Raw genomic sequence first — 19976 nt, 5'->3', positions numbered from 1 at the left:
TCCACGATTCATGCGAGCTCACCACTGACTGTGCGCCGCGGCCTGAGATCAAAGAGCCGTGATAACGATCTTTCTGTTTCTACTTCCCTCAATTATAAGAGGAATATAACAGTAATTCATATTTATAATTATATCACATTGTAACTGTAACTCGCGACGGACATTAATCCTCCTCTCCGGCATTCGGATAACGAGCGTTTTTATTCGACGACCGCGGTGACCCAACGCACAGTGGTGCACTACACGTGCCGAAAGAAACTTCGTAACTTCGAAATTTTTCAATTTGCTTCTCGATCACATTTTTTGTTTTATCTTTTTTTTCTTGAAATTTCGAGCTCATTACAAAGGGTAATAACAAGACATCACGCGTCACATATTTTGCCTATAACTTTTTTAATGAAACTTTTCGAGACCTACGTTAATGTAACGTATTTTTTTTATTTTTTATTTCAGCCTATAAAACATATTCAAGTTTGTACGGAAAAACCTGGGACGCTCTGTATATTCGTCTTTATTAACGAGATACTACTATTAATTATCCAAGAAAGATAATCGACACATGAACAGATTATTCTCAAGATTCTGGGTTTTTCCAACTTCCGCACCGCGGCGTCGGCGCGGAATAAGGTCGCTTGCGCTCGGCGGGAGCTTCCGCCGTCATTATCCGCGGTTCTCGTGTCACCTTTAATGGTTGCGCTTACGTACGCTCGCTCGCGCGCGCAGGCGTTACACCGCGCAGAGGATCGGTTGTGTTTTGAAAGCGTGCACGCTAGTTTCCGCAAGTCTGAATACCGCCGTCGGCGTACCGAAATCTTCTCGGTCCGCTTGGAAATGACACTGACACGCCTTCCATTCGCAGATGTTGTTAGTTTTTTACCGTGCATGCGGAGAGCGTATTTCGCCTCTCTCTCTCTCTCTCTCTCTCGTTATCGAAAGTTTCGGTCTTCCTTCGTCCAACGGCGAAGAAATACGAAAATACGACGCGGTGCGTTACGCGGAGGAGGAAGTTTCACGAAGTCCGCTTCACCGAGACGCGAAAAAGCATCTCTCCTCCTTTTTCATCTTGGACGCGCGTGTCAAATTTGTTCCTATTATCGGGCGACTCACCCGAGGCTCCTCCGATAACGCGCTGCGTAACGTTTATCCCTCTGATAAACAGGCCTGTATCACAAGCGGGGCAACATTGAAGGAAAATAGCCACGGCCGTGTGTAAGCGCGGCGAATCGATTTAATAAAGGAGGAAACGGCACGTCCGCATAATCGATTATTCATGGGTCTTTAATGGTATCGATTATCTTTTTGCGCGCACCGCTCGCGCAGCTCCCGAGAACTGGTTTCCTGTCCTTTCTTTTTTACCTTATTTTTCTCTCCAGAGGGAGCCGGGGAGGGGGGGTTTACCGAAGGATAACACGTCGCGCGCGTCGCCCATCCCCGAGTGACACTCCGGGAGATTCCAGCGGCGGCGAGGAGATTATAACGCGTCAAAAAAGTCTCACACGTCTCGCGGAGCGAGGAGATTATCGCGGAACGAATTACTCGCGCGAGTTACGCGTTTCAATAACGCGCTGAAACATCGCGCCGAGGAGGCGCTCGAGCGGCGTCATAGTGCGCCCTTTGTCGCCGCGACGCGCTGATACTATCGCGGCTCGCGAGATAAACTCATCCCTCTCCGTTTCGTTACGTATTTCATACGGTATTCGCTGTGCATACGCGAGAGAGAGAGGGAGAGAGAGAACGGACGCTAATCCGACGCTTATCGCCGTGGCCGGCGTTCTATCCGCGAGCAAGACGAATCGCGAATCGTTATGCGCTCGAGCGCGAGGAACGCGAGGAGAGACGGAGAGGGTCGCGCGAGTTTTCCTCCTCTTCATGCTCCGTCGCGGCCCGAGCGACGGCTCCTCCGCTTCCTCGTCCGACAGCTCTTAACGATAACAAGCTGCCTGGAAACATGCGCGGTCATTCGCTGCTAAGTAAGAAAAATCGCGCTCGCGCTCGAGGCTAAGCTTCCGCGCGGCGCGTACAAAACGCCCGGCAGTTGCGACACCGTCGTTGATACGACGACATGCATCGGATGATGAAGAAGGTCAACCGTGAAAGCTGCAGACCCCTCGATTCCTTTGTAAAGAGAGAGAGAGAGAGAGAGACTGGTCAAGAAAAACGCCGTTGCGCGCTCACGCGTCTCGATATTCCTCGTGAAAAAATTACTTCAAACGGACGTTTAATTTTAACGCCGCTCTTGTCGCGTAATTTTACACGTTGCGCGTAAACGCATTTTGTTACAAAATTAGCTACGTCGCGATAAGTCATATATTTATAATGTGGAGGAAAGGAGGATAAAATGACGAAGTGGATAAGATGAAGATTTGCTAATTTTGTTTAAGCTAATAACAAATAACGAATGAGTGTCGAACTCATTAGAGGCTTCTATTAGTAATAAATAATCTGTTGTAGTTTAATCTGCCAACAAAATAGATAATATAATGAGAAATGTATTTTGGATACATTCACATGTAATTTTGTGATATTCCTTCTCATAAAGAATTACACAATTATTGTAAACAATTTCACTTCTTCTCTATAAAATTACTGAATATCTAAAGTCGCATATAATAACGTATTATTATTCTTCATTTCTCATATTGCAATATTTTTTAACTGGATAAATGAGATAATGAAATAAAACGAAATATCATATGTGAATATCGTGTGCGGGCAAAATTATGCATGCGTACATTTTATTTTAAAAATTATATAATTATAAATATTGTTTTCATTTCTGTTCTTGACTGGATTGTACCTATTTGTACTTTATTGTGTTGTATAATAACGAAATAATCTAAAAAGTTTATGAAAATTATCTTTTGTACGCATAAAAATATTATTTTCAACCTTCATCATTTTATTCACATATGGGGGCTGGACGAGATTGACATGTTCTCAAAAAATTGAAATTAAAAATAAAATTCCAATTTATTTATAAATTTTCCAATTTATGCAAATGACAGGCAAGGCTTTTAGTTACTCAGAAAAAAATTGATCATTACTTTTACTTCACTGCGAAAATAAGGAAAAATCGATCAATCTTAAGATTACCATGTTACCCTCCCCTTGTTACTAATTTTGAAAAATCGCTGAAAAAGCAAAGAAGTAACGTTTAAGATTGATTTACACACACACATACACACATACACACGGGTTGTCGGGAAAATTCATTTCCGTTTGAAATACTCTGCTACATAGAATAATTTCATTTTTTATTCCACGTTCAACGACTCTTCCTTTCCCGCTTTTCTTCTTTTTCCTTTTTCCTCCTCTTTCCTTTTTTTCCTGCACAACGGTATTAAATTGTCGCACGATATTTCGCACGACTGTTGGCGGCGTCGCAAAACGTTTAACGAAGAATTGCGGCAAGTGCCGCGCCGCGCGTCGGAACATTGTTCCGTGGGAACTTCGCGATGTCTTCCCAGGGACGAGTTTCTGGAGGTTTGGCCGACTTCCGGCCACGATCGCACTCGTGAGTTCTTGTTCGGACGGAATCCACTTCCGCCCGTATTCCGCTGGATTCACGAGGCCAGTGGGATCACCGTCGGCGCAAACGGGGTCACGGAGCTCGAGGATTTTCATGATAACGAATTAGTTACGGCACAGTTGTTAGACCCGGATGGTAATTTCATAACACCGGCTGGCAGACTTTAAATTATATTTCAAACGCGCGCGCACGGCAGCGCGCGCGCGCCTCGAAATATCGCGCTTTCCGGAGTAAGTAATCCCTCTCATTCGGCACGACTGCGTTGATTTTGCCGGGTCCCGCGTTCAAATCGGAAAGATAAATTCAAGACGAGGTCGCCTCGTTCTACGAGTCTTTTCCATGTAAAATATTTCATCGTGTATTTCATCTATCCCCTCTCTCTCTCTTTTTCTCTCTTTATTTTATAATGACACTCTTTGACACATAAATTTAAATTTCACGTGTAATATCGATATCCCGAGTTCCCAAGATGAAATATTTTTAATGAATTTTCCCCTCGAGGGGCGTTGTTAAACGTCACTTCCCCTTCGAAGGCCTCGCTCGGAACTCCTCCGTTATACCTTGCGAATTCTAATTTCGCGAGATCGACGAATAATTCTGCATTTTTTCTCACGTCCGACAACAAAAATCGTGAAAGAGATTGACGACGCCCGTTCGAGCCATTCGTCAATCGGCAATCTATTTTCCATTCACTCGATGTGTTAAGAATTCGACGCGATGTGATATCAGTGTGATTCACGGCTATTAGCGGCGCGACTCGTGAAAGATTTATTTTTTACGATAACCGCGATTAACGCGCGCGAAGGTGATCTCCGCGAGAGACACACCGTCTCCGCGTACTTTTCATCTTTTCCTCGTCGTCAGGTATACGCGATAATCGGCAATCGAGCAGAATTCCGGCGGTACTCTCTCTCGTCCGGCGATCTCTTTTTCCCGGACGGAGAGAGAAGGCACTCGGGGCGAGATTCTCCTCGAAACAATCGCGGAATCCTCCTCCGCCCTCCTCCGTAAATATCCCGTTATCGAAAACGGAAGCGACCGCCTCGCCGTTCTCCAGATTAACGATCATATACCCATCAACGTCACGGCACGAAACGAATCGCCGCTTAAATTGCTACCGGAGACGCACCCCTCGCCCCGGAAGAAACGGCGGAGACTCGCATGCGCTCTTCCTCGGCGTAATTCTCAAGTCAGCGAATTTCGGTCGCGTAGGGCAGGTTAGGTTAAACCGGTAACACGGATGCGCTCGTAAAGGCTATCACGTAATGCGGCGCGACTCGCTTGTTTCGACGGAGTTGTTTACACCCGCGACGTTCAATTCCGCGCGGCCGCCGTGTGGGATGGGGTCGAGCAGCGAGCGGTGCTGTGAGCCTTCGGGGCACATAATGACCTCGTTCTTAACCGTCGTGCAGCAATATTCCCGGCCGCGGGAAATTACCACCTCCGGCCCCGAAAGGGCGATTTAACGAGCGAAGACAAAAGGGGGCGCCTCGTAAAAGAGCGAGGCGCGACCCGACGATGTGCCACGCCGCCCGTCGTCTCGCGCCGTTACGGCGATGAACGTAACACGCACGGCGAGATCATTTCTGTATCTCGATCTTGGATACGCGAAATCGCCCGCCTGAGAATTTACACGTGGAATTTTCACGCCTTTTTTTCTTCCTTCCTCTTCTTCGCTTTTCTTCTTCACGTGTGTGTGTGTGTGTGTGTGTGCACGGGGGTGCGGAGTCCTCGGTCGGAAACGATACCATACTTTATGTAACCATGAATTTTAATTCGACAGCTGATTCATGTGATATCCGAATTCAATTCAACACATATTCGATATTAACGTTCTTAAATTTTCTACGATACTCGCAGAAATATGCCACGTCTAAACAAGATTATTCTCTTTATGAAGATCATACGTCCATGTTGTCATGAGTTATCTGAGCACGGAAAATGTCGGCCGTACGATCGGGCGAATTTAATCGCTCATAATGAAAAAAATCGTCGCAGTCTCGCCATTTTCCCATTTAAACTCTCACAATGTCCCAAAGAATCTATCGTGTTAAGGACACACGGTGGTTTCGGTACACCCTGTATATATTATATATTGTTACGAATACATTTCTTTCTTTGATATTCTTTGCCAACTTTCTTTCGTGAATATCGTTATAACACGGATTTTCGTGCGCCGCGTACTTTCGGTCGTCGGGGCGTTTCGGCGAGAATTTTTCGCCAGCGGCGCGGTATTGTAAATGGCTTTCTTCCCGACGAGCTTGAACAAGACGGATGTTCTCGCGCGGCTCGGCATGCGCGGTTTCCAATAGAAACAATGGGAATTATGCGGCCGCCGAGTTAACTTCCGGCGACACGAGTCGTCGAGTGCTTCTGCCGACGGCAAATATTGGTCCAGGACGACATAATGAGATTCATTCGGCGACCTGGCGTTTTGTAAACTTCGATTGAATATTTGATGAGGGGGAACGATCCGCCGCGACGGCGGCGGCGACGGTCGCATCGCGATAAAAATGATTCACGCGATCGCAGATTCAATATCTCGAGAAGTCGACGAGTCATCGTCGCCGCGGAAATCCCGCAGTTCTCCGCCTCTCGAAAATTCATAGATTCCGGCGAGCCGACCGTCTGTGCCGTCGCTGCTGCTGGGCTTTACTTTTGCGAAAATCTTCGGCGCTTAAAACCCCCAGCTTCTCCGCGACGATCGATGCGCCGGATATCCACGGCCGATCTGCCGGCTTAAAAAGCGTCTACGTCTCGCCCGGTATCTCCGATACTCGACCTTGCGACTCCACGACGTCCTTTATTTTGCGACGCGCTGTTGGAAGTACGTTTGTCGTAATTACGAGAGATACTCGCGACCTCTGATCGATTTTCTTTCGATTTCATTCTTAACCCTTCGTTGGCGTATTTATTCTTTGTCGCTTAGTGTGTTGACACGCTAGTCCTGTGAGACTCCAAATGGAAATGTCAGTTCTGCATTAAGTCTTCAAAGGTCTTTTATTATTTCCCTCCTTCAAACTACCCAGAGCCCTTAAATCTAATAAATGTGCTTATTTACAATATATAAATATTATACAAATATTATAGTTTCGAATATTCAAAGATAAGTTTGAAAAATTTGTCACGTCATTCTTGAAACAGATAATTTTAGACATAAGAGAAGATGGTGTACCGATTTTACACAGAAAGAAAGTAAAAAATTGGCACGCTTTAAGAAAAGAATTACATTTATATGCGCAATAATGAAAGATTTAACAATTATCTGTTCTATGTATAGCAGCCGTAATTTCGTGGAAAATTAGAGAAGCGTCGGATAAAAATTGTCGGAAGAAAAACGTCGGTTTTTCGGTTCGAAGAATGCTGAGAATCTCGGAGCCACCTGTTCGCCCTGATGCGCTTCCTAGAAAAGATCGTGGCCGAAGTCAATTTCGGGAAAAGTTTCTCGCGTGGAACATTGGCGTTTAAGTAACGGTCACCCCCTGTAGTATACAGGAGAAATCGGTCAATTAGGAAAAGGGGTAGCACCAATCGTGACAAGCTTAGGAAGATGAGGTAGCTCAGCCTCCGCGCGGAGTGCGAATGTAAAAAGGCTCCAAGCGAGAACCTTTAACTTCCGTCTTAGGCTGTTAACACGTACGTTACCGACGTAACGATTGTTCAAGATTAAAGTTCTGTTTCTGTAAATCGTTTTATATTCTCACGAAGGTTTACGATCGAGATGTCGCAGCGGAAACATGCCACGGGAATTGTCGGGAAGCCGTTAAATTTAACCGATTAACCGACTATAATTTCGAAAGATCACAAAGTTGCATGAGAAATCGGGGCAGACTGCTGCCGGTCTCAAAGCCAGGCGGGAATAACTTACAATTAGAGTTCGCAACATGGGGGTTGCGACTTAAGATCGAGAGCGCTGAGGGCAAGTCTGTCGACTTGGGCGCAACTCAAACAAGCGAGGCGTAGTTTATCGGAGTTCAAATCGTAAGTGGAATAGGGTTGATCTTCGCTGTGACGAAACTTACGGGAGTTCGCTTGTCGGGCAGCATTAAGTAATCAATTTCGCCGTACAAGCGACGTCCTTCTTTGCGTCGATTGAGAAGCTTCTAATTAATTACTCAAACTTAACTGCTATACTCTCTCTCCTCCCCATCTCTCGCTCTCTCTTTTCCCTTCCTTCTTATCTTTTCACCGAATTGCAAAGCAATCCCTCGAAGTTTATCCGCTCGCGAAACGCACGAGCCTCCCTCTTTCTTTCTCTGTCATCATTTTCCGGTTATAATCGATCGCGCATTCGCGATTTATTCCGCTCGGTCCGTGAAATTTTCACATCGGCCGGATCGATCGTACGCCGGCACGCCTCGAACTTTAATCATTCCGAAACATCCCGCCGAGTAAACGAGTTGAATCGAAGAGAAGACCACGAGGAGCCGATTCGGTCGCAGGGCGCCTTTTTACATTGAATTATTACGCGAGCGCGAGCATGCCTTTGTCCGATCATAGCTCTCCGGAGAACCTCGGGTAGCTCGAGCAGAAATCGCACGATTCGATAACGAGTGCGATTTCATTTCTCATCCCGACATTCGTCAATCTGTTATTCTACGATATTATCGAAATCGGTCGATCGGGGAGAGAGAGAGAGAGAGCAACCGAGAGCGCGCTCTCTTTCCGTAATCGCCACGGATGTAACTCAACGAAACAGAATGTGCAGCGGAAAAGTTGCACTGAAGAAAGAGAGAGAAGAGAGTCAATTATGTCAGTTTTTCTGCTTTTCCTCTATATATATTCCTTTTTCCTCTTCTCATATCAAGCCACACGCACGGCTACCAGCCGGAAGATCCTTCGCTTCCCCTCGCGAATTCGCGCACGAAACACCAGTAATTCGTCACACATATACACACACACACACACACACATACCGAGTGGCAACCGGTCGAAACGTACGAAGTGCGGGGGGAGGCAGCATCTGCCGTTGATTAATTCATTAATCTGCTTTCATACGCCGAACCCATCTCGCGCCGTGGCGGAATTTCGAGGTTCAATTTAGTAGCTGAACTTCCGCAGGTGGTGTGTATACGCCGTGGTCGGGCATAAGAGCGGAGAAACGGACGACGGGAGAACCGGCGAGGGATCGCAGGGAACGGCCTGGGAAACGGAAGAGACGGAGGGGTGGGCGGACGGGCGTATCGTCATTTGTTGGCTCGTAACATTACGGCGCAAATGGCTTTGGAAAGCCGAGACGTGTGGGGGCGCCGATGAAACGAAATTAGGGGACAGAGCGTCGATGCGCGGGAGGAAGCGCCCTTACGTGCAACGGCCGTAAGAAAAGGGAGACGTGCGCGAAAGAGAACGGGAATGGCGCGAGGGAGGAGGGTAGCGCGGAACCTCGCCGCCGAGAGGGATCTTCCACCGACAAGTCCGGCCTCGGGAGGCGCATCGTCGACAAATTTAGGCGGACGATGGTAGTACGTGTCAGCACGATTTCACGATCCCTCCTAGAGAGCCCTACTCCGTGTCTCTATCTCTTCATCTTCCTTTTCCCCTCCTCCCTCCTCGCTCTCTCACTCCTTTTTTCTTTATTTCACCCTGATTTGCAAGTTTCTTTCTTTTTTCTTCGACCCAGCCGGTCGTCGTTCTTGACGCCCGTTTGCAAGCTCTGAAGGATGAAGCGAAGCGCGTTGTTGCTCGTTAGGCTGTAGACAGATAGATGGTGATTGATTCGCGATCCCAAGACCAGTGTATTCCCCTCGTCCTGGTAGACGTTACAGGATTGACTGATTAATAAGACCGACTGTCGGATGGCGGTCCCTGCGACAGTCCCGTTCCCTCGTCTCTTCGAGGCGGTTTAATCCTGCCGAAGGTGGTATACGTGTCCTTCCTTAAAGTTAGACGTGATGATGGATTGTCCGCACGAAGCCGCGCTGTTCGTGTATGTGCAGCCAAAATACATGCAGCCCGAGATTGCCACCCGGCGGATTCAGGTGTCTGCGAAATTTCGACCACCGCACAGAAGAAAAGTGTTAACAATGAAGTAAACATAATTATCCATTTTTCAGCCTCTTAAGTCACTAATATTTTTGTCAATTAAATATATTTTAATTATAGTTTATGACAAACACACTAGCTTGATCGCAATAATACCTTAATTTGTAATGAATTATTGTAACGAATGAAATATCATATTGTGTATAGAATTATATTTCTGCTTCTAGTAAATATTTGCCAAGGAGTATTGGAGTAACCATATTTTAGTTGGATCAAGTAAATATTACTGGAACGATAGAATTTTTTCCGTTCGCCCGAATAACCGGATATTTTTGTTACGTGAATCTTCTGCACGTAACAACGGTCGGATTAGCCGCCGCACTCCGTTAAAGGGTTAAATAAATAACGCTCGTCGGCCGGGAGCCCCAAATACCATTCCGCACACTTGGAGCTTCATTATCGGACGACCCCGACGTTCGACTGTTTTTCGACGATAACTTTTCGCCCGCACCGCTCCATCCGATTCATAATAACGTTTCAATTATTGAGCCAGATCCGGTAATTAAGGTCAGCCTAGCCGTGAATTTTCGACGAGAGCGACGCGAACACGAGAAATGAAAATCACCAACATCCCGCTTTCGCTCGATTCTTCGACTTGTGACCTGACCCGACCCGACCCGAATCTCAGGATCTCGAGGTCGTCGTCGTCGGCGGGAGAGCCCGCACCTCCTCCCGACCCCGTGGAACAACGACGCGCCGATTTTTCCGCGAGACAAAGGGCGAAGGGCGTGCCAACGAGAACGCAGGCAGAAAGTCAACGCGTTCGGCGAGGGGTCGAAAAATTTAACATCATGACTCCTACCGTCGGCAATATCCAGGGTTCCAAAGATTCGGGCGACGAAGGAGGGGCCTGCGGGGAGGAAGGGGAGGATGAGAAGGGCGGAGGCGTACGCGCATTTCCATATATAAACGGAAGGATTCAGTTGAGTCCTCCCACTCCCTCCCTCTCTCTCTCTCTCTCTCTCCCGGGTACTGGTTAAACGCCAATGTATTCGTGGATGATACGTTCGTGTGTTTATGTGTGTGTGTGTGTGTGTGTACGCCATTTATGCCGCAGGAACGACGCAACGTAGTCAGCAATTTGGGCTATCCGCTTTTACTCTTCGCGAGGATACCGTATCTAACGCGCGATATGCCGCCGCTGCTCTCTCTCTCTCTCTCTTTCTCTCTCTATCCGTAATCATACGCGCGCCTGGTTACACGTCCGAATCTGCATTACTATGGACAGACGCATGGACGAACGTGTCGACCCGCGGCTATGAATAGGGGCATCACTCCCACTTCGAAACTCGTAGGCGAAAGAACGGACGTGATCTCGCGCGCGTACGGAAATATGGAAAACGCGCGCGGAAACGAGGCTTTCAGGGGCGTGACGCGCGATCGGGATACGCGACCAAAATTACTGTTTTCCGTGTGAATTTAATTGAAAAGGCCTAAAAATCTTTCTTCGATATTTTTCAGATTGGAGCACCGACACATCTGGTATGTACAACCTGCCGTACTTCTGTATCAGGTAACACGTGAATATTTGCGTTAACTGACGTCTGGAGATGTCAATTTTGGAAACTTATCTTTTCAACGATTTCCTCGCATATCGGAGCAATGCCTCCAGTTCATTTTCGCGCGTACTTTGTGTAAGAGCATTATTTATATAATTCTATGCAGTGAATGTGACGCAAACTTCGCAGGAAAAAAAAAGTCGGTATTTTGCCGGCAAAGTTTTCAGGAATGGCATCTCCATGAAAAGACGAAACAAATGAAAAGAAAAACAAAACAGCTGGTCGACGCTCACTCTCTCGCGGCGTCGTATTCACAGCCGGCTGTAATGACGCGACCATCCGCGGCTCTCCCTTCGCTCCCGGATACGCTCCTTCCAGCGATGTATTGAATAATATCGAGGAGATACGTAATGTTCTCTCTGGCCGTTCTCCGCACGCAGCGGAACCGTTATCTGTAACACGCCAGTCAGCGAATAAACACAATAATGCATACGTCGCCATCGGCCGTGCGCTTGCAATCGCGCACACGTGCGGTCGTACGTGTGCGTGAATGCGTGCGCGCGCGATAGGCAAGATGCGCACCTGCAGTGGGCTCTCGCGCGGATGCAGGTGCGCTAATTAAACGATAAGCCACGATAAGCTCGCACGGCCGAGTCTTAATCGATATCGCGTAGCTTTCGTTTCGGTACCGCCGGCCGATTTTACCGCACTCTCATATTGATTTATAGCCACATTATCCTGCGGAAAACGTAGAGAAAGAAAACTACGAAACGTTATCACGTCTTTATGGCGTGTGTTTTTTTTTTAACGGAACACTAAATTGGAGAGCTGCTCTCTCTCTTTCTCTCTTAATTCGCCATGTCGAATTACATAATTCTCGATGGAACACGCGTCCTCCAGTTGAATTTCCGGCAACGAAATGATTATATTAAACCCTCGAATGCAACTGACAAGCGCGGTTATTACGTGTCTGCGTACTGAAAATGTCCAATTTCAAGCGAGCGTACTTGTTTTTCACACAAAGAGCCAAAATTAGTTTCTAGGTGGATCGTTTTACTACGGAGAGGATTTTGTGCGCTATTCTTTATCACGAAGCTGATACATAACAGAAAACAACTTCATACGATTTCTTTGTAAAATAGTGACTGTAAAACTGTCTATATCTGTCAAGCACATTGCATCCGTGTTATATACATCGCTCTCGACGAGAGATCTTAGAATTATGCACGATCATTCCAGAATATCGTGCCATTGTTTGCTAATTCGGCAGTGCGACGAGCGCCGCGAGGTCAAACGCGCGCGCGACACGCACGCCCGCTATCGCTGAAGCGCGCGCGGCACTCGCGCTTGCGATGTCGGCCGGTGCACTAATTAACGGATAAACCTCCGATAACGCCAGGCGGCTTGCTTGACGGCGCATTCATGCTCGCCTGACGTGCATTCGATTTTGCGGTCCTGAGCCGCCTTGCACGCCCCGCGCGTGCTAATATCCGACTGTGCTTCCGTAACCGCTTATCGTCGCCCCGGCGATTATTAATTATCGGCAAGGCTCATTATCGTCGGCACGACGCCGTTCGCACGCAAAATTCTCGCCGGGCTGCGCGAGGCAGCCGTCGGACCTGCGTTTTCGGTAATTGATAAGCCACGAGCGCTCGATAATGTCCCCTCCCCCGTAACGTGACGTTAGGAAATTCCCGCACTCATTAGGAGAACGCGGAGGGCGACGATGTAATTATCCGGCCGAGTCATAATTAGTAATAAATCCCGACACCTTGTGTGTGTATCGCCCGACAACGGCGGCGGCGACCGAGCGTGACGGGCCCGACGACGACGGTCCGCAGTAGTGAAGGTCGATTTATCGTCGGCCTTGAAGGAACACGCCCGTTAAGCGACGGCTTGCTCCACGTTCGCCGCGAACGAGATGGCCAAACTTGAAATAACAAACAAAGCGATAAATAATTTATTAGACGAACTTATTTTATTTTAGTTAAAACTTTGAAATTTTTCATCACTTTGAATCTTGCGCTAATCTCTATCGTCTGTCGCTGAGCCACGTAAGAAAGATTAGGATTAGGTTATTCCGTGAATCGATAATATGTAATTAAAAAAAAAAAACAGTATATTTTAATGAAGATATACCGCAACTTTGCATCCGTGCATATAAATTTTAATTCTACCTTCAACAAGGTTTTAGATGCTAAAACAAAATGGTATATCGATCCCTGATACTTTTTTTTTTTATCGTCTCCCGACGGACGGCGCGAGACGCATTCCGGAATAATATGACGCGATTAGGCGACTGAATAAATTATCGGACCGGTAATTGCGTATCGGATCGGTAATTAAAATACTTCACACCGCATTCCTAGGCATATGAAATAACACACACGTGACAAAGAAAAGCGTAGATCACGCACCAGTTTCCCGTGACCGCGTCGGGCGATTTTTATTCAAATCAGACGAAACGCTTGAAATTTAGCAGTTATCCCCGTCCTAAATCCATTCCGCCGCGTACGTATGGCCGATCTATCGGGGAAACGTATGGCGCGGATTGGGTTTCATATATCTAACTTTTCCCCCCGTGGCTCGCGCTTATACGCGGGCTTTACGTGTCTCGAGCGCGACTCGTGTTGCCCTCCCTCCGTCGGATTCGTACATAGCGGCGATTTAACGCCACGCCGTCGCAGCGAAAATCGCCTCCTTTACGGCGCAGACCGCGAATAATAAACAGCCGTGGCCCGTGAGGCAGCCGTTTTGCAACTGAAATACACGGCAGCGTCCGGATCATCCGCTTTTGGCTGCAACGGCTTTCTATAGAAGTAGCCAAACGGCAGCTTAACCCTGAGAGTAACACCCGCGATCTTGAAACCGAAGTAAGATAGTGGCAGTATAACAAGTAACATCTCACGGTTCTCTCAGACTTACGTCACGAAATAAATGGTAAAAAGCGTGGTTCCTGCATTTCTTTTTCGATCTCATGAATGTTATTTACATTTATTAAGTTTATTAGCAATTTTTATTTATTACCCTTGCAGACTGGCTGCCGCCAAGAAACCGGTTATCTCACTGGATCGGCCTGATAATATACGGAAAAAAATTAGTATGAAGGCAAGATTCATATTCTCATATATAAGCAAAAATATATATAATCTCGCATAAAGATCAAAATTGCTTTCGCATGAAAAAAATTCTACATAGTTATAATTATTATATAGTTATTATTATAATTATTATAATTATTATATAGTTATTATTCTCGATTTTTTTTGCGTAAGAAGAATAGAAATGAGATATAGCGTGTTACACGAAAGAAGCGAGAGAAAACGCGTGCAGGTTTCATAGGCCTAACGTATTACCGTCGGGATTAACACTCGACACAGCGTTATCGGTGGGATTATATTTTATTCCGCGAGCGTGCAGCCCTCCCCCCCCTCATTCGCGACTCACATCGAGTTGAAGGAATTCGGACGAATTCTCTCGCAAACGTGGAAAGAAAATCTTCCTCGTGACGACTGGCGGGCCCCGCGTCGGAAGTTCCTCCCGTGACAAAAGCAGGAATCGCCGAATGGAACGGATACGTCCGCGGAATAAGTTATTACGCTCTTTGCGGCGCTGCATTTTTACGTCGCGTCGTAACCGAGGGAGATTCGCCACCGACACGACCGAGCCTCGTCTTTATTACGTTAAGTTGTACACTCCATCGACGGCGTGTTAAATTAACCCCGCGCGAAATAGAAACAGCAGGCTTATTAATTTTGGATCATGGCGCGAGCGAGCCGGGTCTCTCGGGTGTAATTTATATCTAAGAATTTACACCGCCGTAATTCCAAACGCTATGGGAAAATTGCGGCACCCGCATATTCCGTCGAAACCATGCTATATTAAAGGCAAATATTATACGTGTATATAGATTTTAATACGCGATCCTGAATGTCTCTTATGGGTGGCCCCCGGTATCTTGAGAATTTACGAGATTCGAGTCAAAATTTTGATTTTGCATTAATTCTACGTTGAACTTGAAAAAGCCGGTAGGAAATTTTGAAGTATAACGCTATACCGGCTGTAAACTAATAGAATACAATAATTATTCTCATGCAAAGCTACAGATTTAGAAAATGTATGTTTTCTCATGTGGAAAAAATTTTTCTTAGAAAAATATGTACATTAATATAAGTAAATACGTAATTATTACCTGAATTAGTACCTGAATAAACATTTTTTTTTACTTTTCAGAGATTTTTCTCTCAGCGTACTTACGGTCATTTTATCGAGACTTGAAGAAGAAAAACTATTTAATATCCAATTATCTCAACAGTCTAGCCAGATTTAATTTGTTTTAATTATTAATTTTTTCATTAACACTTTAATGGCCGCTCACACAACATGTGTGTGATAGCCGGAACAACTGTTATTGTCCGCTCACACAACATGTGTGTGATGCTACCGCCGAAGATTATTGGCCAGTACCACACTCTCTGTGTGATGATTTATGAATGTAAACAAGTTATTTTATGAATGTAAACAACAAATTTTAATAAAGTTTTTTTTAATTAATTCTTCAAAAATATTGCCGGCCCCTGGCGACGTTTGACTGCATAGACGTGTGGCCATTAAAGTGTTAATACGCTGACGTGTGTAACGATTGCCGCTCCAACGAAATATCAGCGTGGATTGATCCCATTTCGAGTTTTTTTTTTTTGGCGAACATCAGACCGGTCGATACAGACGGGGAATTCTGTCCCGAGGGGATCGATCGCGCAATCGAAGCTGACTGCATTAGTTGGTAATTTTCTGACTTGATTTAACCGAGTTCCGCGCCTGCCGCCGATGTAAATTTCACGGCTCCCCGGCGTTTCGCGTCTCATAAATAAAAATGATGCTGTCACTTTCGCACAGACGGCCGGTAAATCAAAAATTATCGCGTAGGACATTTATAGCCACCGGAAGAGCCCGAATACGGCAGCCGCAACAACCGGTTTGCGCGCTCTGTGGGAAAGAAAAAATATAATTCGCTCGTCCTCTCTTAAACGGCACCGCTGTATTTTTCAGGACTTCGCTGTAACGCGGTGTGTGACGGTGTTTTCGCATCGGCGAAAAAAATCTCGCGAGATACAAACCGCGCACGATCGTTTCTCCACCCATAGCGATCTTATACGTTCTCGCTCCCGTCCATGCGATAAAAAGAAAAATCCCAACTGAGCCACCATTGTTGTTCCGGATGATACTCCGCAGAGGGCAAAAAAAAACAGTCTCCGTCGAAAAGAGCGAGCCGTTATCGAACCGTGTCGCGTATCGGGGAACAAGAGCAAGCCTTATTGGTTTAATTCGCCGTCCGGGATATGCGCGCGCAACCGTAAAATTTCTAACCGAGCGCGCTCGCGATCGTCAACTTTCTCCGCGGCGGCGGCGGATTTACCTGGCCCGCGCTTGAAATTGATTCGTTCGGTCGACGTTAATGACGGGACGTGTCGCTCGTTAACGCACACTTGTGACCCGGCCGAGTCTCTCGTTCGCCTCTTTATCTTCATCGTCCCGTGTATACAAGGCGTCCGACGACAAGGCCCACGATCTCGGCACGCCACAGAATAAAGATGTGACACGCGACCGTCTTAATTCAGGTATACAATCTGGTCGCAACACGGGTATTACTTCCTCTCCCGGAGCGTCGTTCGCGCTTCGTCGCTTTGTAAAGCGACGATACGTTATGCGGGATCAATTAGGGGGAGGGTGGATCTACGTGTATTCTATTTTATATACGTACACATTCATAATTAAAGCGTATTATTTATGCACATTCGGTTTAAAATAAGAGGATTAATGATTAACGATTAATTATGAAAATTACATGGGAATACTTTATGCATGCAATTTTCGTAGTAATATATATTAATCGTTATTGTATATCCGGCTCGTTGCGCTCCGCGAATAACGCTTCCGAATAGCTACTGCGCGTCATCGGTTTTTAAAGTAACTGCTCTGTGACAATACTGTTAGAATGGTTATGGTTAATACGACGCGAAGAAATTCGAAAAATCTACGCTAAATATTTATAAACATGATTTATGATACATAACTTTGACATTATAGCAAGGAAATATCGATCAGACTTACATATTGTTTAAGAATTCATGAGGAAATCATCGTTTTTCGCGTTTCGACGTGTGTAACATTTTCGGCTAGACTCCGCCCGCGTTAAGCGCGCTTATGTTTATAAATTTACGTATACACACAGTGAGAAACATTGTGTACTCGCGTGAAAATTTCATGAACTTCGAAAAGGTTCACGAAAAAATAAATTTGCGAGCCAGTAATCTTTTTAATCACACCGAACGCCGTTTCTTCGAGTAATCATCTTCCACGACGCGTCTAGACGGTGGCGTTCACTTTTCAGCAGCGGGTTTCATCGATTTCGATGTCGGTCGCTTCGTCGGGAATACGCCCGATAATTCTCCCGTTTGTGTTTCGATCTCGTGCGTGCTCCCATAATAACAGCGCGATCCTGACATTTACCTGCGATTTTATAACGCGGTGCACGTCGCACGCCGCGGCGCGACTGTCAGCTGTGCGATTTAAATGAGGAGGAGGGCCCGGACGCGCATCTATCCGACGATAATTGTGTGCGGATTGACGAGTCGAGTGCGTTGCTCCAATTAATTCGTCGTGTCGTTTCGATCATTCGGTTTGATAACGGATTGCGGTCCGTCGACAATTACAAGCGGGCTCACGTGCGCGAGACCTCTCTCCCTCTCCTCCCACTCTCTCTCGCGCCGTACGCATTTATTTTCGATGCGGTCGGCGGAGTGACGATGTCGAGAATGTTATAAAATATGGAAGGCATAAATCGAAACGGGTTAACGGGTTTCCCGGCGAGCAGTCAACAATTTACGCTCATCGGCCGCCCGCGTGTAACCCGCCTCCGCTGCCGCCCGCCATTCACTCGAAAACCGTGCGAATTACGCCGACGAGAGGCGTTGTTCTTCTCTTCGGACGCACGAGAGCGTCGTTGCTTCGACGAGGCGACATTACGCGCGTGTCCGCACGTGTGTATTTCACGAATCGACTCTTATATATTTTCCATTTCGCAGGAGGAATTATTTCAAAATCGCGCGGAGGAAACTATAAATCCGCGTTAGAATCACTATTACATCGCGGAGAGAGAAAGGGAGGGCGAGGGAGGAGGAGAAAAAGAGCAGAAAGGGGGCGGAGAATTTGCGCAAAGTTACACACACGCGCGTTATACGCCCGGAAATCATTTCGCCCGCCGCTTTACCAGCGACGTCGCGCGCGAGCGCGCGGCGGACATGTATCTACATAAAAACAGACGTGCTCATGGCAGCGGATAATTTCGTCGGACAGCCGACGGCTGGCGAGCGAGCGTTGAAACCTCATTTTCGGAAAATTCGCGTGAAAAATGGTGAGTTTGCCGCGTATGACCGTGGAAATAATGGAGGGCGGGACCGCAATGTACGCCGCAAAAATGCTCATAAATATTAGCGACGCGCATGTCCGCGCCGTTGCGAGGCTCTGATTAACGCGTTTATCGCGAAACGCAAATGAAGCGAGGGGCTAATTCAAAGATATTTTGCGATATGATACATCGTTGCGGATTTTTTCCTCTCGGAATCCCGGCATTCCGCCGAATTCCTGTCGTTATTTATTCCCTCAATTATTGTTATTGCACGGATCACGTCGCACGTGCACTCACAGGAGGAATTAGTGTATAATGATTTTGTCTTAAACTTCGCCATTTACGTGATTTAATGCTGCATTGATACTATACTATATATGTGTTAATGCTATGTTATATAATATTTAATAATTATCATTCTCATTCGTCACAACTTCACAATAATATCGTGATTATCGTTTCACTCAGGTAAGACATTAATATCAGCACACGTGCTGCGCTGCCTTACCTTTGTAAGGCGTGAACTACTTCTGATCATCGCAATCATTGTATGATTAATATCAGAAATAGTTTCATGTCCAATTTATATTATTATTATTATTATTATAATTATATCGTATCTGAAAAGAACGTTCAAGCACTGATGGACTCGAAACCCGAGACCTCTGGATCATGAATCAATCATCTTAAATACTACTCCACTTTGTAGATAGATATAAATGTGTTTCGTACTGTCTATATACGATGTAATCAGAGCAAACGAGAAAGAGAGAGAGAGAGAGAGAGAAACAGAGAGAGCGAGAGCATAATTATAACTAACCTTAGCCACTCGTGTTAATAATTTCAGCCAATAAAATTGCACCTCGTATCAAATGCATTTTACTTCTAATAGCCGACTTTTAGCTACGGCAATCAAGTTCGAACTAGCTAATGAGATTCAGCTGCCATTACTGAGTAGTTTCCCCGAGCGTGGTCTACGACGATGACTTATCTGAGATCGGTATTCACCCGGTGGCGTTTAATGGAGAAAAGAGGCGGTCGGTGATTGCATTATCCGACGATCGGCAGGCGGGAGGATTAGGCGGCTGCATCTTGTGATCTAAACGCAATAGCTCAATGCTTATTAATACGGCTGACACATAGCGGCGGATACGTGGATATTGGCCGCGCCTCGGCGGGCCCTTAATGACATTTCTCAAGTTGCTCGGGGCAATTCGCTCAGGCTGATCGTCAAGCTGTATCATGGAGGGGTGTATGACGCGCGCGCACACACGTACCCGTCCATACGCACATACGTCTGTACACCCACACCCAGGCGTGTACACATACCTTAATAGATATCGGCTTAACGCGTCTCCCGCGGCGAAATCGCCTTATCTGAGCATTATACATGTTCGTATATTCGCATTCGCGCACGCATGTGCATATTCCATCACGCGATAGACAGATGGAACTGCGCGTATTAGTTACTCGGCTTCACACCACTCGCGTCCACGAC

The 19976-nt window shown here is 46.4% G+C and overlaps 1 protein-coding gene across 1 annotated transcript in view; it reads left to right on the top strand.

Annotated features, from left to right (window-relative positions):
* The window catches only part of LOC106745123 (kielin/chordin-like protein), a gene marked incomplete at its 5' end in the record, with an annotated part of 128850 nt that overhangs the window by 16963 nt on the left and 91911 nt on the right, over window positions 1–19976 (top strand). The window contains one exon of the mRNA XM_014620407.1: window positions 11033–11053. Within this exon, the coding sequence (XP_014475893.1) occupies window positions 11033–11053 (21 nt within the window). The remainder of the gene's footprint in view (window positions 1–11032; window positions 11054–19976) is intronic.

Source organism: Dinoponera quadriceps, unplaced genomic scaffold (assembly GCF_001313825.1).
Source record: "Dinoponera quadriceps isolate SergipeBrazil2010 unplaced genomic scaffold, ASM131382v1 scaffold1425, whole genome shotgun sequence".
Classification (NCBI taxonomy): Eukaryota; Metazoa; Arthropoda; class Insecta; order Hymenoptera; family Formicidae; genus Dinoponera; species Dinoponera quadriceps.
This window is presented reverse-complemented; position numbering and strand designations above follow the sequence as displayed.